This window comes from Haliotis rubra, unplaced genomic scaffold (genome assembly GCF_003918875.1).
Source record: "Haliotis rubra isolate DU_JTF1 unplaced genomic scaffold, ASM391887v1 Scf95, whole genome shotgun sequence".
Lineage (NCBI taxonomy): Eukaryota > Metazoa > Mollusca > Gastropoda > Lepetellida > Haliotidae > Haliotis > Haliotis rubra.
In genome coordinates, this window is record NW_025767690.1 from 852,571 (window position 1) to 875,298 (window position 22,728).

At 41.6% G+C, this 22,728-nt stretch overlaps 1 protein-coding gene across 1 annotated transcript in view; it reads left to right on the top strand.

The window, feature by feature from the left end:
• The window catches only part of LOC124264904 (transmembrane channel-like protein 7), a 63,255-nt gene extending 53,125 nt beyond the window's left edge, over positions 1-10,130 (top strand). Inside the window, 8 exon segments of the mRNA XM_046699686.1 lie at positions 377-457; positions 1,991-2,131; positions 3,185-3,271; positions 3,818-3,931; positions 4,924-5,129; positions 8,759-8,941; positions 9,183-9,261; positions 10,060-10,130. Coding sequence (XP_046555642.1) covers positions 377-457; positions 1,991-2,131; positions 3,185-3,271; positions 3,818-3,931; positions 4,924-5,129; positions 8,759-8,941; positions 9,183-9,261; positions 10,060-10,119 — 951 coding nt within the window. The 3' untranslated portion in view covers positions 10,120-10,130.
• Positions 10,131-22,728: the final 12,598 nt, after the last annotated feature.

Genomic DNA, 22,728 nt, shown 5'->3' on the forward strand with positions numbered 1-22,728 from the left:
CTTGTTTTCTTTTCCTTGTAATATCACCCATGAAGATCCGGGTTAGAATTGATCTTCAGTAACCCATGCTTGTTGTAAGAGGCGACTATCGGTATCGGGTGGTCAGGCTCGCTGTCCTTGTTGACACATGTTATTGTATCCCAGATGTGTAGATCTATGTTCATGCCGTTGATCACTGGTTTGTCTGGTCCAGACTCGATTTTTTACAGACTGCAACCATATAGCTGGAATATTGCTGAGTGCGGGGTAAACTAAACTCACTCACTCACACCTTGTAATGTCAATTTTTTTCAATATGTTTTGGTTATTCTGCCATGTGTTTTAAAACACTGCAAAGGATATTGATGCAATTCCTATTATCACTGTGTTGTTCCAGTATCTGCCTGGCTTCCAGACCTACATTACTCCCATCTCATTCAGCCTCATCAACATGATTGTACCGCTCTGTCTCAATCAGGTAAACACTCTACAAGGATTTCTAATGTACTGGCTGTCATTAATATTCTGGATTTTCCACTCATTAGGGGCACTGGGGGTAGCCTAGTGGTTAAAATGTTCGCTCATCACGCTGAAGAACCGGGTTCAATTCACCACATGGGTGCAATGTGTGAAGACCTTTTTTGGTGTCACCCGCTGTGATATTGCTAGAATACGGCTATGTCAGCGAAAATCCGTATTCGCTCAATCCAGGGACATGATTTTGATACTTGTTTATACGAAATATGACAGCTTTGACTTGGCTGGACCAATGTTTACAGTCTCTGAAAATATGTATAATTTTGCTAGAAATAAATAAAAAACGTTATAAGAGCAAAATGGCTACTTTCAACCTTATCGAATGACCTAGATATGTGTAAAAACCCATAGTTTGGGATATCAATGTGACATCATTGAAATATATATAAACTGCACAATGTCTGATTTACAGCTGGTTACTGGGAGTCAGGTGTCCTCAGTAGGCTGGAGACAGTTGTGTCACGGTAGTTTGTTCTGAGCCATGTTATTAGCATTTGTAATAATTGGGGAAGATATTGCGAACTGGAATATGGACTGTTTAATGAGGCTACATGTAACTGTTATGCAACAAGAACTTCTAGCGTTAGAAGGATTTTCTTCCTTAGTGTATTTAGTAAACAGATATTAATTAGTAAGAAATTAGTTATATCTAATCATGCTTTGTGGGCACGGGTTGTCCAGTTGTCACAAGTCTTGACAATTTGCTATGCAGAGTTGCCTCCCTTGAGCATGTCAGAAACCAAGTATCATGGGTTTGAATCCTAATTCTTCCTGGTTGTGTTTCTGTGTTAGCACCATACCCTTGAAGTTTCACTGAAGTGGTCAAAGACCTGCATCACTTCAGGCTGCTCATGCTGTTGATCACTGGATTGTTCTGGTCCAGACTTGATTTTTTACAGACCACCGTCATTTAGCTGGAATATTGCTGAGTACGGCATAAAACTAAACTTACTCACTCACTCACTCCTCCATCCTTAACATGGGTCGCCATGATTTGATGGGAATACTGTTAATCATTTCATGAAAAACAATTTACAAATGCTTTGATTTGCATTAGTCCTGGAGAGATTGATCGAATAATCAGTCAATTGATGGATTCCAATTGCATCAACAATTATCGATGGGCTTGGGAGACAAATCGATATTCTTAAAAAATGAAGCATCAAATTAAACTTTAGAAAGAATGTTTCTCATTGGTGTATTTGTTAATGAAGATCTAAACAACAGATGCAGTTTCCTGCACCATAAAACTGCAATGTAAACCACGTACTTGCAATCATGTCTCAAGAGGAAGTATGCTCGATCATCATTAATCAGTACATGTTCTGTTTGCACAATGTTTTGATTGTGTTTCGTTATTGCCCCCATGAGTTGTGTGATGTTTTTACAATGATAGTCGGTTATTGATTCATTACTGATCTGCATATTGTTAGCAATAACCAGCCCTAGTTTTTCTTTGGTATTTTGTTTTCAGCTACCAAAGATGGAGCAGTATGCAAGTGGAAGGATTGAACTGAATGTTACCCTTTTGAGAATCTTCACCCTAAGAATGGCCAATCTTTTTGCCCTCATTGTCTCCTTGTATAACATGGTAAATTCACAAAACAAGAATGAGGTGAGTCAAATATCCCTTGAATATCATCAATATATACAATACAGTGAACATTTCTTCTACTTATTGTTGTATCTTGCCTAACTTAAGAAAATACATAGTTTTCTCAAGGTTAGAAGATCACTCATTTGAAAAATGTTCAAAAGAATGCTGAAATGCATAATTATACTTGTTTTGTTTGTTTGTTTGTTGTTCAATATTCAAGCTAAGTGACAGCGGTCTGTAAATAATCAAGTCTGGACTAGACTATCCAGTGATTGACATCATGAGCATCGATCTACACCACTAGGATACCATGACATGCATCAACCAAGTCAACAAGCCAGACCAACTGATCTCTTGCGACATTAGCATTAGGTTGCTGAAGACCAAGTCTTACCTGGATCTTCATTGTCAGATATTATGTGTAATTGACACTGATCTTACCAGGTCTTGGGTTCTGTTTTGGCAGCTGCATCTACATCTTCACTTGCCATTGTGGACTGTTTGCAAAAAAAAACATTTTACACCTCAGAAATGTTCCAAATGTTGAGATTGACATTCTTTAACATTGTTTGAAGATTACATTTCTGCCTTACTGTTCTCCACATCAAACAGACCATGTTACAACATATAGTATTAGAACCATCCACACCTTCCTTCACTTATGGTATTAAACAACATTGAATATGACTTGCAACCCTTATAATATACCTGCAGGCAACTATAACTGGATGCTGTTTTGAAAAAAACAATTTGCCTCCTACATATTGTTTCTCTGTGAAGATCTGGTTTTGATTTGGTCTTCTTCAACCCATCCTTGTCCTTAGATGCAAATAACAGGATTGGAGCTCATACTTGCTGATCCATATATTGTCATATCCCAGGAGGTGAATTTATGCTCATGATGTCAATCACTGGATTGTGTCATCCAGGATCAGATGCAATGTACAGGCAACCATCATACAGTTGAAATGTTGCTGATTCTGGCATTTAACAACAAAGAACTTATTGACCAATATCATGTGTATAACAAGAAGAGAGTTGGTCTAAGGTGGATATATTCGTATATTCCAGCCTGGTAAGGCCAGCAGCATCCATTGTACAGGGACTGTGATTGGTCAGGAGATGTACAAGCTTGTCATTATGGACACAATAATTCATGTAAGTTAGATGCCATTGTATTTGGGGGAGCAAACAACATTCACTGATTTCGGACTGTTCAGCATGCAGAAGTAGAGACTTATATTTATTTATAATGGGATACGTTATATGATGGGACCACGGCAGTCTACATCGCTTTAATGCAGTAAACACTGTATTATGTGTTTCATATTTGCTATTTCATGTAATATTTTTTCTTTTCTTTTTATGTCATTAGAGTCAGCAGGTTTAAATAAATATAAAAAGGCCATATTCATTTTGCTAATTTTCATGCCTTAAAATGGCACCTCTATCCATATTGAGATTATAATATGTCTACCCTTCAGTATGACAAGCAAATGCTTTAACCACTAGCTATAGGCTACCCCATTATAATGAACATAACTGGTGAGTGGCATGGCACAATTCGTACCCTGAATTGTAGTGGATTTTCTAGAAAATGGAATTTAGTAAATATATCAAATTATGTTGTGATTACAAACAAACTATATTTGAAATCAATGTGATGAGAATCACTTCATCATTGTGTGGAATTTTTGTTGATAGACACTTGCCAATGTACTGCTGCAGTTCATTGGATACTGCTGGACTATGAAAAAATCTGAGTTTAACATCTCTTCATCTGTCCTGGTGCTCATCTACAGACAGGCTCTTATCTGGGTAAACTTCATTTAGAACTGTTGCCTGATTTATAAACTGACACAAAAAGGACACATATCATTATTGTCATGAACGTACAGGAAGTAATAGAACTCTTAGCTTGGATTTTACTTTTTCTCTATCCTTTTTTCTGTAAATGTAAGAAAACTGAATTATATGTTGAAGAACTGTAAATGGCCCAAATTTAAAATGTATTTTATGGTGGAATTTTCACAAAGAAATATGCGGAGAATCTCACGCAACGCTCTTTTCATTTCAAAGATGTCAACATGAGTTGGGAAACGTTTACTGCTTCTATTTTAATATTTGATGTCAAAAGACACAAGGGTGAGATTCCATTTATCATCCTTAATCATTTCTTCTAGTTAATAAACAGTTATTCAGTGGCTGAAGGATTAGTATTGTCATTTGATTGTGATGTCATGATACCTGATGACATGATGAAATAGCAACAGTAAATTGTGATATCGCCCTGGTGATATCTGCTGTTGATGTCAGTTGGAGATGGTATATCTCAAGACTTTGGCTGTATATCCATATTCATGGAAATGTTTAAACAGAGATTTTATGACTGCTTCACTCACTATTTTCGTCATCCAAATGTAATTAATATTCACAGTTTAAAGAACTGACTGTTTTTCATATCATCTGACTCAACCACTGACAACTGAAACGTTCATACGAATGTTGTCATCAGACAATTATGTCCATATTTTAAAATCTTTGAGTAAATATCTTTCACAAGTTCGCCATATTAGGAATGAGTAAATATAACATTAATTAATACTAAACTATACTCTGCTTTACTCAGAATGTATATACTTTTGCAAAATGTATGAATTATGGGCCTAGGGCCTAAATTACCAAATATATCTGTCTGTCTGGTATATGTGATTTTCAAGGGATTAAAATCTGCTTGATGTTGAATTTGAAATGTACGATTGGATTGTTTCTGCTTGGATGCTCTGAGTGTCTATGGCTGTCTGTTACAGATTGGTACTCTGGCTTGTCCCGTCCTGCCTCTGATCGGGACTCTGTCCGACCTGGTCTTCTTCTTCCTCATGTATGGCATTATTAAGCACACCGGCATGCCGCCAATCAAGCGCTGGGCACAGTCTCGCAACACCATCTTCTTCATGACCTTTCTCCTCCTTTCACTGCTCTGTATCATTGTTCCTGTTGCCATTGTCATTGGAAGGTAGGGTATCTGATGTGCCTGTTGTTATTGGAAGGTAGGGTAACTGATGTGCCTGTTGTTATTGGAAGGTAGGGTAACTGAACTGATGTGCCTGTTGTCGTTGGAAGGTAGGAGTAACTGATGTGCCTGGAAGGTAGGGTAACTGATGTGCCTGTTGTCATTGGAAGGTAGGGTAACTGATGTGCCTGTTGTCATTGGAAGGTAGGGTAACTGATGTGCCTGTTGTCATTGGAAGGTAGGGTAACTGATGTGCCTGTTGTCATTGGAAGGTAGGGTAACTGATGTGCCTGTTGTCATTGGAAGGTAGGGTAACTGATGTGCCTGTTGTTAACTGGAAGTTGTCATAGGGTAACTGATGTGCCTGTTGTCATTGGAAGGTAGGGTAACTGATGTGCCTGTTGTCATTGGAAGGTAGGGTAACTGATGCCTGTTGTTATTGGAAGGTAGGGTAACTGATGTGCCTGTTGTCATTGGAAGGTAGGGTAACTGATGTGCCTGTTGTCATTGGAAGGTAGGGTAACTGATGCACCTGTTGTCATTGGAAGGTAGGGTAACTGATGTGCCTGTTGTCATTGGAAGGTAGGGTAACTGATGTGCCTGTTGTCATTGGAAGGTAGGGTAACTGATGTGCCTGTTGTTATTGGAAGGTAGGGTAACTGATGTGCCTGTTGTCATTGGAAGGTAGGGTAACTGATGCACCTGTTGTCATTGGAAGGTAGGGTAACTGATGTGCCTGTTGTTACTGGAAGGTAGGTAACTGAACCTGACTGGAAGGTAGGGTAACTGATGTGCCTGTTGTTATTGGAAGGTAGGATAACTGATGTGCCTGTTGTCATTGGAAGGTAGGGTAACTGATGTGCCTGTTGTTACTGGAAGATAAGGGTATCTGATGTGCCTGTTGTCATTGGAAGGTAGGGTAACTGGGGCACCTGCTGTCCTGTTGTCATTGGAAGGTAGGGTAACTGATGTGCCTGTTGTCATTGGAAGGTAGGGTAACTGATGTGCCTGTTGTCATTGGAAGGGTAACTGATGTGCCTGTTGTCATTGGAAGGTAGGGTAACTGATGTGCCTGTTGTCATTGGAAGGATTAGGGTAACTGATGTGCCTGTTGTCATTGGAAGGTAGGGTAAACTGATGTGAAGGTAGGTAAACTGATGTGCCTGTTGTTATTGGAAGGTAGGGTAACTGATGTGCCTGTTGTCATTGGAAGGTAGGGTAACTGATGTGCCTGTTGTCATTGGAAGGTAGGGTAACTGATGTGCCTGTTGTTATTGGAAGGTAGGGTAACTGATGTGCCTGTTGTCATTGGAAGGTAGGGTAACTGATGTGCCTGTTGAAGCTTGCAGGGTTGGAAGGTAGGGTAACTGATGTGCCTGTTGTCACTGGAAGGTAGGGTAACTGATGTGCCTGTTGTCATTGGAAGCTGCAGGGTAACTGATGTGCCTGTTGTCATTGGAAGGTAGGGTAACTGATGTGCCTGTTGTCATTGGAAGGTAGGGTAACTGATGTGCCTGTTGTCATTGGAAGGTAGGGTAACTGATGTGCCTGTTGTCATTGGAAGGTAGGGTAACTGATGTGCCTGTTGTCATTGGAAGGTAGGGTAACTGATGTGCCTGTTGTCATTGGAACTGATGGTCAGCTGGGGTAACTGATGTGTCCTGTTGTCATTGGAAGGTAGGGTAACTGATGTGCCTGTTGTCATTGGAAGGTTGGGTAACTGATGTGCCTGTTGTCATTGGAAGGTAGGGTAACTGATGTGCCTGTTGTCATTGGAAGGTAGGGTAACTGATGTGCCTGTTGTCATTGGAAGGTAGGGTAACTGATGTGCCTGTTGTCATTGGAAGGTAGGGTAACTGATGTGCCTGTTGTCATTGGAAGGTAGGGTAACTGATGTGCCTGTTGTCATTGGAAGGTATGGTAACTGATGTGCCTGTTGTCATTGGAAGGTTGGGTAACTGATGTGCCTGTTGTCATTGGAAGGTATGGTAACTGATGTGCCTGTTGTCATTGGAAGGTTGGGTAACTGATGTGCTTGTTGTCATTGGAAGGTAGGGTAACTGATGCCTGTTGTCATTGGAAGGTAGGGTAACTGATGTGCCTGTTGTCATTGGAAGGTAGGGGGTAACTGATGTTGCCTGTTGTCATTGGAAGGTAGGGTAACTGATGTGCCTGTTGTCATTGGAAGGTAGGGTAACTGATGTGCCTGTTGTCATTGGAAGGTAGGGTAACTGATGTGCCTGTTGTCATTGGAAGGTAGGGTAACTGATGTGCCTGTTGTCATTGGAAGGTAGGGTAACTGATGTGCCTGTTGTCATTGGAAGGTAGGGTAAACTGACTGATGTGCCTGTTGTCATTGGAAGGTAGGGTAACTGATGTGCCTGTTGTCATTGGAAGGTAGGGTAACTGATGTGCCTGTTGTCATTGGAAGGGTAAGGTGACTGATGTTGTTATTGGAATTGGGTTAGGGTAACTGATGTGCCTGTTGTCATTGGAAGGTATGGTAACTGATGTGCCTGTTGTCATTGGAAGGTATGGTAACTGATGTGCCTGTTGTCATTGGAAGGTAGGGTAACTGATGTGCCTGTTGTCATTGGAAGGTAGGGTAACTGATGTGCCTGTTGTCATTGGAAGGTAGGGTAACTGATGTGCCTGTTGTCATTGGAAGGGTATGCCTGTTGTTATTGTACTGACTGAAGGTAGGGTAACTGATGTGCCTGTTGTCATTGGAAGGTTGGAAGGGGTAACTGATGAGCCTGTTGTTATTGGAAGGTATGGTAACTGATGTGCCTGTTGTCATTGGAAGGTTGGGTAACTGATGTGCCTGTTGTCATTGGAAGGTAGGGTAACTGATGTACCTGTTGTCATTGGAAGGTAGGGTAACTGATGTGCCTGTTGTCATTGGAAGGTTGGGTAACTGATGTGCCTGTTGTCATTGGAAGGTAGGGTAACTGATGTACCTGTTGTCATTGGAAGGTTGGGTGACTGATGTGCTTGTTGTCATTGGAGGGTTGGGTAACTGTGGCCTGAGTTGGTCTTTGAAAGGTAGCAGGGGTACGTTGAAAAATACCATTGCCCGCTTTGAAGGTAGCAGGGGAGTGCGTTGAAAAATACCATTGCCCGACGCCCGGGTCGAGTGGACTTCTCCGGTCAGTCAAGTAAATATCCAATAAACTTTATCGTGGTACAGTAGTGCCAAACTACTGAAATATTTTGATATATGTATTTTGATGATGAAATGAAAATGCAATTGCTACCAAATTGTTAATGGTGGTCAAGTGAAATCAATGTTTGGTCAAGTGGATTTTGAAAGTTTACCCAGCACCTGTGTCCAGTGGAGTTTTGAAAGCATTTTCAACCCCTGGGTAGGATAACTAAGGTATCTGTGCAATGTCATTGAAAAAGAAAGTTATTGTGGGTGATTAGTGAAAAACAATGTAATTATAAATAAAGGGTGAAAAACAATATAATGGTGCATGATGGGGGAATTCCTACAAAATATTTTCATGTGATGGGGAAAAAGATGTAGCATGTCCAAATATATCTTCTGTTGCTGTAGGTTGTTTAGATTCTTACAGTGATTTATGTGATTGATATCCTTGTCATTTATAATAGTTATTTACACATTTCAGTCCAACATTAGATCTGGGCAGGACTCACAACGCCACAGTACGCTTTGGACCATTTAGCACTGGTATCATGCCAACATCAGCATACAACGACTTCGTTGCTAGTTTAGATGTGGAGTGGCTGAAAAGTGTTTTCACATGGTGCCTCTCGGACACAGTGGTGATACCCCTTTTCTTCATACTTCTGTAAGTAGTAGCGTGTAAATCTAAGCCTCATTTAGACTTTAATATCATCAGATCTGCCGACCAATATCCAATTCGATACTAGATACTAGTAGTTTGAAGGCAAGCATTGTGTAAATCTAAGCCTCATTCAGACTTTAATATCATCCGATCTGCCGACCAATATCCAATTTGATACTAGATACTAGTAGTTTGAAGGCAACCGTTGTTAGTTTGCCTGTACACTGTAGTGTTTGTATTCCAGGACGCTGCTGGTGTACCAGCGTAATCGCATCAGCGGGGAGGCGAGGCTCGGAGTCATCCTACAGGCAGAGTTACAACAGGTGGGGATTCTAAGGTGGAATATATAAACTGTACCTCATGCTTGATTAATGTGTAGGACTTCCCGGTCAGAGACAGCCCCAAACACCTTATGGATGTATATCCAAAGGAATCCCAGTCTTGAGAAGGTCCCCAGTCCCCTTATACTAAGGGAATTCCAGAGCAGAATCTGTACCTAGTACCTCATGCCTGTGTGTAGAAAGGGAATTCCAGGGCATAGTAGGTCCCCAGTACCTCATGCTTGTATGTTCTAAAGGGAATTCCAGGGCAGAGTAGGTCCCCAGTACCTCTTGCTTGTATGTTCTAAAGGGAATTCCAGGGGCAGAGTAAGTCCCCTGGTACCTCTTGCCTTGTATGTTCTAAGGGAATTCCAGGGCAGAGAAGGTACCCCAGTACCTCATGTCTGTATGACCTAAGGGAATTTGAGGACTTTGTCAAATTCATATTTGATGCATCTGAAATGAAGTCACCAACTGAATCTAGTGCCTTAATAGCTCGAAAAAGTGCTGTCTGATAGCACCAGTGACAACGTGATGAATCTAGTGCCGAACAGGTCACAAGCACACAGCCTTGTGTATCATATGGAGATTCCAGTACACGCTATGTCACAACACAACCCTGTTTTGTATGGATTGGGGAATGCAGGGCAGAGGAGCCCTGCAACCTGTGCTTGCAGTCTGTCCAGTGAGGATTTAGTTTTGTTCAATTTAATAATACATTTCAATAGTATGTTCCATGTGTGCATGACACAAATAACCAACTTATCAGGCTTCCACTGTATTAACTTCTGGGTTTTTCAGGAAAGAGAAGATAACAAGAACTTGATGAAGAAAATACAAAGTATGAAAGTGTATTTGTAATGAAATGCTTAACTTTTTAGAGACTAGTCGTGTAAATGGTATTTGTCCAAAATCCAAAAGTTCGTAGCAATACATGAAAGTAGGGACTGTTGTTACCTCCTTGCCTCCGATCTATCCAATTTGATACTAGATACAGTGGAAACCGCCTAAGTAAAGACTGCTTAACTAAACATACCGGATAAGTAAAACACTTTTCTTTGGTCCCGCAAATTTCTTCATTAATTATCACTATTAGAGTCTGTTAACTAAAACCGGATAAGTAAACAATACCGCTTTAACTAAAACGCCTTCTCGGTCCCTGGCTAGTAGTTTGAAGGCAACCCGCTGTTAGTTTGCCTGTACACTGTAGTGTTTGTATTCCAGGACGCTGCTGGTGTACCAGCGTAATCGCATCAGCGGGGAGGCGAGGCACGGAGTCATCCTACAGGCAGAGTTACAACAGGTGGGGATTCTAAGGTGGAATATATCAACTGTACCTCATGCTTGATTAATGTGTAGGACTTCCAGGTCAGAGACAGCCCCAAACACCTTATGGATGTATATCCAAAGGAATCCCAGTCTTGAGAAGGTCCCCAGTCCCCTTATACTAAGGGAATTCCAGAGCAGAATCTGTACCTAGTACCTCATGCCTGTGTGTAGAAAGGGAATTCCAGGGCATAGTAGGTCCCCAGTACCTCATGCTTGTATGTTCTAAGGGAATTCCAGGGCAGAGTAGGTCCCCAGTACCTCATGCTTGTATGTGCTAAGGGAATTCCGGGGCAGAGTAGGTCCCCAGTACCTCATGCTTGTATGTTCTAAGGGAATTCCAGGGCAGAGAAGGTACCCAGTACCTCATGTCTGTATGACCTAAGGGAATTTGAGGACTTTGTCAAATTCATATTTGATGCATCTGAAATGAAGTCACCAACTGAATCTAGTGCCTTAATAGCTCGAAAAAGTGCTGTCTGATAGGCCAGTGACAACGTGATGAATCTAGTGCCGAACAGGTCACAGCACACAGCGCCTGTGTATCATATGGAGATTCCAGTACACGCTATGTCACAACACAACCCTGTTTTGTATGGATTGGGGAATGCAGGGCAGAGGAGCCACTGCAACCTGTGCTTGCAGTCTGTCCAGTGAGGATTTAGTTTTGTTCAATTTAATAATACATTTCAATTGTATGTTCCATGTGTGCATGACACAAATAACCATTACATATCAGGTTTCCACTGTATTAACTTCTGGGTTTTTTCAGGAAAGAGAGGATAACAAGAACTTGATGAAGAAAATACAAAGTATGAAAGTGTATTTGTAATGAAATGCTTAACTTTTAGAGACTAGTCGTGTAAATAGTATTTGTCCAAAATCCAAAAGTTCAGCAATACATGAAAGTAGGGACTGTTGTTACCTCAACATATCTATCAGGTGGTAATAAATCAATTATGAGATGTGATTTGTTTGTGATGTCTTCTAAGTGCCAAACAGTTCCCCTCAGAAGCACATTGTCAACTTCAAGAGAATGGAATTCTTTGAAAATGTACTTGCTTTTTCTTTTTCATCAGTATGTCAGGAATTAGTCATGGCATGCCACAGAACTGTCACAAAGTGTTGCATTTATTATATAAATGTTTTTACTTTTCATCATTTATTTGAAATTGAAAAGCCATAGCATACTGGGCATTTCTGTAACACGTTTTGTTTTTCTTTCTACTACCTTTGAGATTGTTTTGGTATGTTACACTTTACAGTTAAAATGGAATTTGCAGTTACTTGGCAACGTAGTACTCAAGCAAGCTTGTTCAGGGATTTTATGAGCTATTCAATTGATTACAAACAAAGGCTTGTAACTCTTGATAGACTGTTGGTGAACTTGTCATGTCCGTGTCCTGGTCAAATGTTTTACAGTGGTCACCATATAAAATGATATTTAAGCAATCATGAACCGTTTGAATGTGTAGCCTGCATCACTGGAGGATAAGGTGCTCAGCATCCTGTAACAGGAAATGGACCTGGGTCCCGTTCCTCAAAACGATCGTAGCGCTACGATGATCGTAACTCCCATACTTTAACATAGACTTAGGACTGTCGTAGCGCTACAATCGCTTTGAGAAACGCTGGCCCAGGTTGAAGGTTCAACCATATTTTGTGAATTTATTGCAGCATAAAGGCAAGATGTTAAAACAAACAGGGCTATTTTAATTCTAAAAAATACATGGTTTCGTTTACCGTGTTGTTACGGGATTTTTTTAAAAAATAAAGTAATTTTTTGATGACTTTTAAGTCGGTAACAATATCACCCAATCGTCACTGATAACGTCTTCACAGAACCATAGGTTATTTAATCAGTAATTTTGGTATTAACAGAGATTATTTCCATATTGATTGCTGTAGATGTATCTGAAATATCATGTTCCATGTTAGTGAATAATCTTTTGGATCATTCCAAACATAATATTTTTAGATTTTTCTGAATACATCTTAAGTTGATATACCAGTAAACAAGGACTACGGTCCCAAGCAGCTTATAGTTGTGGTAAGAGGCAACGGCATGGACACGGGTGGTCAGACGGGTTGACTTGGTTGATTGCTGTCATTGTATCCTGATTGCTAGGATCGGTGGATGGTTATGATGTCTATTACTGGATTTTCTGGTCCAACCTTGATTAACTACTGGTCGAAGTCACACAGAATTTAGCTGAGCAGGGGGCCGTTTACAAACAGATAGCTTGGTATATGGATTGGTCAAGTAGCTCTGTGGTTATCAAGCTCCTCTGGGATTGATTTCTATTCTGTTTCATGCCTATTTTAATAGTATTCCCGCTTTGTCTGGGCATGTCAGTTTGATGTGGGAGGGAATTCCCAACTGGTGCAGGTCTGACACATAAGCACAATGTGGTTCTGTAAACCTACTGATGAGCCCAAGGAACTCAATTCTGCAAACTGCAGATCCTTAGACAGTGGGCAACCTAGACTAAGGCTTAGTCTCTGAATATATATAATTTTGATAGTAACAAACAAGCCCATTTATATTGAAAAGGAGCCCTAGGGAGACCAGAGATTCAGAACCTGAGGAAATCTAGACTTGCTTTATTTAGGGCTTTAGCACTGCAGAGAGGGCTTGGCAGTAGGGAAAATAATGTGGTTCAGGGACTGTGAGACAGACTATGGGCAACCCTGTGCCCAACTGAGATCAGGAATGATTGCTGAATACCCTATGAACATTACACAGACACTGTGTATTGTTTTGCAGGAATTGATTCACGATTCACAACTTTACTACTGAAACAACTGCAGACTGTATCATTTCACCAAAAGTTAAGCAATAGGAAGGTATTGATATGAGATGCATTCAGTTTCGCGTGGAGGTTTTGATACTTAAAGTACTGTCGGAAATAGAAAAAACACTGTTGCTGTTACTCTGTATCCCTTAAATTTACACAATTGCAAATAGCATATGTCGAAATAACCCACATCGGACTAACTGGGCGTTCAGTGGGATGCGTAATAGGATATCCAGTTAAGCATGTTTACTGGTAAAATCGGGCAAAACTTAGAAAAAATACGAATAGCTGCTTAAAACAATAGATCAGACTATAGATGACAATTAGGTCGCTCGGACAGGTCTGATGACGGACCATCGACACACCGAGCATGAAATGCACGTGCTGCCTACAGGCACAAGGGGTCATCTCAAAGATAGTCTATGCGTTTTCTTGTGTGTAGGATATGTCTCTAATATTGATTAACATCTAACGTGTCTTTGTTTCATAAAATTTATGTTGAGGTATGTAACAGTATGATACCCATAGAAAGGCTTAAATCAGCCATCGTATTAAATGACTCAAAATATATAGGTAGCATGGCCACCCGAAGATTGACAGGACTGGATATTATTTGTAAATTGTTACTTCCCCAGTTTAATCCCCCTAAAGGATTTTCTTATCTCAGCTGATATCTCTATTCCGCAGCCCGACCCCAGCCATCGTCTGCGACACCCGATCTGGTTTTGCTTTTGAGACGACCCCCCGTGTCTGTTTGTTTTTATAGTGGTAGCAGAGACCATATAATAGATAATAATCAATTATATGGTCTCTGGTGGTAGTAAGACTCCATGGTAGCCACAGCCTTAAGAGTTTCACAAGTAAAAATGTTATTTTGTACGTCAGCTTTCGTTTCTAATGAAGCTAATTCTAATTTCAAAATGGGCATTTAAAAAGTGTCCTTTGTAATACAATATCATTGCACACTAATTTGCATACAGCCAAGGTCTGTTCCAAATAAGACGACTTGGACTCAGAAGAAACCACATGGCTCATTTCTGCACTAATCTCTCCTCAGTAAAGTCCTTTTTTTGACGTTTCCTATCTCCCTACCACCAAGACTGTAGTTAGGCCAAACTTAGTTTCACAGATATTTCACACTTTCACATATTAACTACATAAATTGTGGATCTAAAGGTGAAAAAACAGTTTTTTTCTATTGCCGACAGTACTTTAGTAAAACAGTAGGATGATATAGAACGCGCCCTTACACACTATTTCACTTCACCACGCCTTCCAAAACCTTGGTCACTTGGGACTGTTGAGAGTTTTATGGAGTCTGTATATGCATCTCAATAAAACATTTGAAACAGTATACAGTATGCGGCGACATAGCCTAGTGATTAAAGCCTTCACTGTTCACGCCAAAGGCCTGGGTTCCATTCCTGACATTGGCACATATGGTTGTTGGCTGGTTTGTTGTTGAACGCCGCACTCAGCAATATTCCAGCTATATGTCGACGGGTCTGGACCAGACAATCCAGTGACCAACAACGTGAGCATCGATCTACGCGATTTGGATACGATGACGTGTGCCAACCACGTCAGCGAGCCTGACCACCCGTTCCCGTTAGTCGCCTCTCTTCTAGTCCGGATCTTCACTCACACTGTAAGGAATGAAGAGTTCAAACAACCAGAAGAGTACAACGCTATTGCTCTCTGTCTCTCAGAAGAGTACAACGTCATTGCTCTGGCTCTCTCTCTCTCTCCTCTCTCTCTCTCTCTCTATCTCTCTCTCTCTCACCCGCAATCTCTCTCCCTCTCTCTCTCTCTCTCTGTCTCTCCTCTCTGCCTCTCTCTCCCTCTCTCTCTCTCTCTCTCTCTCTCTCTCTCTCTCTCTCTCTCTCTCTCTCTCTCTCTCTCTCTCTCTCTCTCTCTCTCTCTCTCTCTCTCTCTCTCTCTCTCTCTCTCTCTCTCTGATCTCTCTCTCTCTCTCTCTCTCTCTCTCTCTCTCTCTTTATCTGTGTGAACTTGTGTCTGTGAGTGTGGTGCTATTTGTTTGTTCATCCGTAGATGTTGTACTTTCCGATGTCATTTCTCAATGTTTAGTACTTAACTAAATTAACAATACGTCATCACCCAGTATCCCGACAATATCTCTCTCTCTCTCTCTTACATCTCACTCACTCACTCACTCACTCCCACACACACACCATGGATCCCCCAATGCTTGTATACAATCCAAACAACTTATACTCATCCAAGACTATTATGGATATGTTCGAAATGACAAATGGCCTTGAAAACCACGCGTGGGATGTCTTTGTAAGTGTATCTCGTAAACAGCACCACGTGTTACACTTAAAGATCGCTGACAAGAGACGCACCTCTGCAGTATTACTCTAGTGTTACACAATTCCTAAAAATAGAAAGCGTCATAACGAGTTTTATAGTAGGGGTGATTCCTGGTCGAGGCATGGGTGCGGGCTGGGACCGAAGAAGCGATACGGTGTCATAGCGCGCACTCAGCGTTTTGCGTTTACCGCCATCAGGGTGCCGTTGTACTCAGCGATTGACTCCCATATCTTAAACTGGCTTCGTAGAACAACACCCAGATCTACAGATGACACCTCACTGAAAATAGTGTAGGTTTATTCCAGGACGAATCCGTGGTAAATCATCTTTCCACCGAAATGCTTAGCTGCAGGTTATTTATTTCAAGTAGCATGTTTGTTCAAAATACTCTGTTTAGATTCAAATCTATAGCTATTCTCACCTGTCGTTACGCTACTCATAAACCAAACAAATTTTCTGAACACTCCGTGAAAACACGTTTTGTTTACTCTAAGATGAATTACGCATAAATGCTGGGTAAAATTGAAAAGTGAACACGCTGAGGGTCCGTTGATAATTTATGGCTTATTGGGAGTGGGGGGTTGTTGTTTTATTATTTTGGGGCGGTCACCCATTTTGTTCTGGGGAGGTAGGGGGGTCATCAACTTTGTACACATGTATCGGAGTCAGCAATTTTGTGCGTAAAGTAAAATTAAAAATAAAAGCTTCAAACTTTGTACGTAATTTATTATTATTATTTATTTGTTTTTTTGGTGGGGGTCATTCACATTGTACAGGCTACTCCATATATATCATCACCCCCACCCCACCTACCCCCCTTGTCATAAATTATTAATTGTCCCGCAACGCAACTCATATACAAAGCAATTTTATGGGACATTCGCGATATTATAAACCTGTTATATGACAAGACGACACAAGTACCCTAGCTAGAATTGGATATGCAAAAGAATGTATTATCATTTCTTATCGGAAACCGCTGAGGGTTGAAACTTATAGAGGTTGTGCACTGTATCAAAAGGAAAGGGTTATTTGTCCACAGTAAGAAATGTCAATCTACAAGGGCAGAATTGGTTGAAATCTTGTTCGATTTACTCTCCCCTCCCAAAAGAAAAACCCGCATAGGTGATATTGATGGATGGAATTCTAAATACTTTTCAAACTTTGATTGTTATAATTTCGTCATTATTCTGGTTTGTGTACATCGAACGAATGGGCAGCGAATAACGCATCTTCGGAAACTTTACTGCACGTATATGTTTGAAAGTGTCAACTTGCGTGAGTGAGTATGGTTTAACGCCGCTTTTAGCAATATCACGGTGGGGGACACCAGAAATGGCTTCACACATTATACCCATGTACGGAATCGAACCGGGTCTTCGGCGTGGCCAGCGAACGCTTTCACAACTAGGCCATCCCCACCGCCTCTCTCCCCTAGCGTGGATGTTCACGGATAGCTATGACAAGTTAACAAGGGACAGCATGATTCAGATCTATAAGTGAGTGAGTTTAGTTTTTCTCCGCACTCCGCAATATTCCAGCTATAAATAATCGAGTCTGGACTAGACAACCCAGTGATCAACAGCATGAGCATCGATCTACGCAATTGGGAACCGATGACATGTGTCAACCAAGTCAGCGAGCCTGACCACCCGATCCCGTTAGTCGCCTCTTATGACAAGCATGGATCAATATTCTAACCCGGGTCTTCACGGGTAGATCTATAAGTAGAAATGACACATGCGTATACGTAGCTGAGTGATCATCTCAGTGTATTTGATCTTTTGATTTACACTTCAAATTTTATATGAACAATTTCTAAATCTAAAATACATAGGCGGATCCAGAGAGGGATGCGCACCCCTCTTTTTGTTCTGAAAGTTTATCAAATGACCATTAAAACTCGTGAAAAAGGGGTGAAAATGAATTGCACAGAGCCCCTTTCTGGAAAAGCTGTATCTCTGAAATAGATTCTTCGTTAGATTCAGAATCATAGTGAGTGAGTTTAGTTTTTACGCCGCTTTTAGCTTCACACATTGTACCCATGTGGGGAATCGAACCCGGGTCTTCAGCGTGACGAACGAACGCTTTAACCACTAGGCTACCCCACCGCCCCCTTCAGCATCAGAACATTGGGATCTGACTCCTCTATATAAACAGTTCACATGTCCCAAAGTGGTGGAAATTCGGGTCAGAATAAGCTACCAGTATATATTCGTGTCAGGATTCGGTTTCATGATCTCGTGAATCAAGTAGTGCAGCGACACTCGTCATACATGGCTGGGGTGTCTTGAAGTTTGTGAGTGAGTAAGTTTTTACCCCGCTTTTAGCAATAATCCAGCAATATCATGGCGGGGGCACCAGAAATGGGCTTCACACATTGTACCCACGTGGGGAATCGAACCCAAGTGTACAGCGACGCTTTAATCACAAGGCTACCCCACCACCCTTCCTTGGTGTTAAAATGACAACAAACAAACATATCACTTGCACAGGGTGTATCCGCGCTTGTGTGACCTTGAGGAAATTGGGATGGGGTATGAGGTATGTAGTCAACAAATACATAGACACTTTATGGTCACACTGGCATGAGTACAGAGCTAATTTGGGATGATTACGCACGGCCCGCCTTAACCTGCGGATCAGGTAATGACTTGCTTTTCACTGTGTTCTCTCTCCGCGCAACTCCATATTTGGAGACGTCAAGTATACCTTCGGGACAATTCTGCAAGTATAGTATTGCACCATTCAGCCCTGTGTGATTTCCTTAATTAGACACAGCGCGCAGTTTTCGTAATTTTTGTATGACGCAAAGAGAGTGTTCAGTTACTATTGCCTTATACAGTGTAGCAAAACTGCATGTTCAAGGGAGGGTCATTCACTTCACCGGGGGTGGGTGGGGGGTGTGTGTTGGCGAGCGTAGCCCCTATTGTAGCAACACCCTACATATTCACTGATTCCTCGTGTGTGTGTGTGTGTGTGTGCGTGCGTGTGTGTACCATCCCCTTTTGAAAATGACTTAAGTCCACACATATGGATCCCCTCTGCAAATGGGGAAACACTGTGTATGGATAACTAGGGGTAGCCTAGTGGTTAAAGCGTTCGTTCGTCATGCCGAAGACCCGGATTTGATTCCCCACATGGGTACAATGTGCGAAGCTCATTTCTCGTGTTCCCCGCCGCGATATTGGTGGAATATTGCTAAAAGCGGCGTAAAACTAAACTCACTCACTCACTCACTAGAATAGAATGGGATAGAAGAGGTATCCTGCATCCTATGTTTGTACATAAATGAAGCGGTAGGTCATGTTCGGTGACTCAAAGAGGTATCTAGACTAACGCTTACTTTCTGAAATCATTTAAAAATGGATTCAAAAGGATTTAAAAATGAGGTGACTATGCCATATTGCTTTGCCCATAATATATCTAAGACAATTCCCTCTTCACTTTCCACATTTGTAAATTGGTATCTTGTATCAGCCTTCTGTTAGGCTAGTATAAATAAATCTTCCTGAATTAGTCAGATTGTTGTGTGATCCATTTTCATTGCGCGAGTGAATTGGTGTCATATACCCCTTTATCACACCTTCACTCGTAACAATAGTACTATATAATTTTGACAGAAAAAAACAATTCCTTCACATTGAATTGAGAAGGAGCCCCAGTAAGATAAGAGATTCAGACCTGTACTTAAGGAAATATATACTTGCGTCATTTGGGGGCCTTATAGTATTTTAGAAAAGGCTGGGCAGATGATGTTCATGCTATCAATAATCGATTTTGTACAGCTCGCCGTGATAGAATAGATACTGCTGGTAGCCTGAACCACAAATCTCACACTAACTTAAGAAACGACATCTTAACAAGCAGATATCCTCCAACCTATGTGTGTACGAGACGACTAAATGAATCGGTAGGTCGAATTCGGTGACTCGAATGACTGTTGTTTATGCTATCAACCACCAGCCCACCAATAATTGACTTTTTACAGGCCGCCATGATAGAATGGATAATGCTGATAGCCTGAACCACTAACTTAAGAAACAACAAATTAGCACACAGGTACCTACCAACCTATGTGTGTACGGGGCGACCTAATGAATAGCGGTAGGTCGAGTTCGGTGACACGGATGACTGTTGTTTATACTATCAACCACTGATCCGGTCATATCGAGTTTCTACAGCATGGATGCTGCAGCATTAACCACAAACCACTAACTTATGAAACAACAATTTAACACGTACAGGTTGTATGTGACGCCACAAAAGACATGTTATCGACCACCACCAAACACAACACAACAGGCCAACCTACATGTGCGTGGTGTACTTAACTACCCGCGGCTTCAGCAACAACCATTTAAAAGATGTACACGACCACTGCGTGTACGACCACAGAGGAAGCAACATTGGAAACGTGTTATCGGACAATACAGCTTCCTTTACACTTCGTCCATACGTTCTCAATTGATATCTCGAGATAGTAGATACCCAGGTAACAATGGGAACACCTGTCGCACTATAGTCCGTTTCAACACACGACCCATTCGGCATTATTCGCATTTTTCCGGACCTATTCTAAGAGGTTCGTGTTCTATTCACCACAACTCGCATCCAACCGTAACGTGCATAGATAATAAATATTTCAATTTAATCAGTTATGTGTACATAAAGTAAATAACCCTTAAAATGGTTCATTTAAATTATTCATCAAGGACTAAATTTTATTGAAGCGGCAAAATGGTTGATATAATGACAAAAAAAACACAATACGAATATTCAGGTGAATAAAAAGCAATAAATAAGGAACAGCTGTGTTTGTTATTTTTATCAATATGTCTATTTTGTAGTTATGCCAGATGATGGTTACTACATACCATTAATATCAGTTACGCGCGAATGGCTTGGAAATATGCATAGTGTTCTATATGGAGATTCTCAAACAGACTGGGGCCTTTGTATACCAATCTGGTGGGAGCCTACGATTGATTGGTTTGTTGTTTTACGCCGCACTCAGCTATAAGGCGGCGGTCTGTAAATTATCGAGTCTGGACTAGACAATACAGTGATCAGCAGCATGAGCATCAGTGTATGCAATATGGGATAGGATGACATGTGTCAACCAAGTCAGCGAGCCTGACCACCCGATCCCGTCAGTCGCCTCTTACGACAAGCATTTTTTACTGAATTCTAACCCGGATCTTTACGATCTAATCTAGGTTTGTGACCTCTTCTCATCGTATCCCGATAGCGTTAATCTTTGCACCCGCATCGAGTCACTGGTTTGTCTCGTCCAGACTCGTCTATTCACAGGCCGCCAAGATATACCATGGTTACTGCAGGTTGCGGCGTTAAATAACATTCATTCAGTCCCCGTAAAGATCCGGGTTATAATTGATCTTCAGGAACCCTTGCTTGTTGAGAGGCGACTAACGGGATCGGGTGGTCGGTCGGGCTCGCTGACTTGCATGGCACATGTCATCGTATCCCAATTTCGTAGACCGATGCTCATGATGATGAGTACTGAATTGTCTTATCTAAACTCGATTATCTACAGACCGCCACCATATAGCTGGAACAGTGCTGAGTGCGGCGTTAAACAACAAACCCCATACGAAACTCATATAAAATACATCTACTTTAAATAACGTAATACGGTTGAGGTTGTTAAACCCACAGGGGCGGTGGGGTAGCCTAATGGTTAAAGCGTTGGCTCTTCACGCCGAAGGCCCGGGTTCGAATCCCCACATAGGTACAATGTGTGAAGCCCATTTCTGGTGTCCCCCGCCGTGATGTTGCTGGAATATTGCTAAAAGCGGCGTAAAACCAAACTCATTCAGTCAGTCAGTTAAACCCACAAACATCGCAAGTTCCTGTCAGGAGAATAGAGACATATACAGGTGGTTATGTTGTTTATTCATAGACTTTGTCATGTGTAGGTTTGTAGAATGTAATAACAAAAGGGTAGTTTCGTAGTATCAGAGCGAAAACAACACTTGATGTAAGTATGCCGTACGTGTGTTGTAGGAGGTATGGCAGAGTATACTATATAACCAGGGTGACGTGTGTGTTGTAGCATAGAGCAGATCTTCACTATAACGTGTGTTTTGTAGTATGGAGCAGATCTCCAGTATGACGTGTGTGTTGAAGCATAGAGCAGATGTCCAGTATGACGTGTGTGTTGTCGTACAAAGCAGATCTCCAGTATGACGTGTGTGTTGTACTATATGGAGCAGATCTCCAATATGACGTGTTTGTTGTAGGATAGAGCTGGTTTCCAGTATGACGTGTGTGTTATAGGATAGAGCAGATCTCTAGTATGACGGGACCGCCTCCGTTGTGTAGTGGTTAGAGCGTCCGCCCGGAGAGCGGAAGGTCGCGGGTTCGATCCCCGACCGCGTCATACCAAAATACGTTAAAATATGGTACTTGTTGGTCCCTGCCTTGCGCTCGGCATTAATGGGTACAACAAGGACTGGTCGGCTCGGAGTCAGTATAATGTGTCTGAGTGGGGTATTCATGCTCCACTGCGGCATGGTATCTCAGTGGGCTAGCACTATAAAACCGGCTTCAGTCTGGGCTAGTACAAGCAGCCGCACATACACATACACACGCATGCACGTCGTCATATGAGCGAAATATTCTCAAGCACGACGTAAAACCCAATTTCACCTCACCTCACCTCCAGTATGACGTGTGTGTTGTAGTATAGAGAGGATCTCCAGTATGACGTGTGTGTTGTAGTATAGAGAGGATCTCCAGTATGACGTGTGTGTTGTAGTACTGAGCAGATCTCCAGTATGACGTGTGTGTTATAGGATAGAACTGGGTGCCGTTGTACAAAGCGATCTTTGCGCTATGGTGATCGTAACTCCCATACTGTCGTTGCGCTAAGGTTGCTTTGTACAGCGACACCCGGGTCTCCAGCTGGTCTGATGAGTGTTGAACGATAGAGCAGATCTCATGCAAGACATATTTGTGTTTTAGGACAGAGCAGATGGCTTTGCAGTCA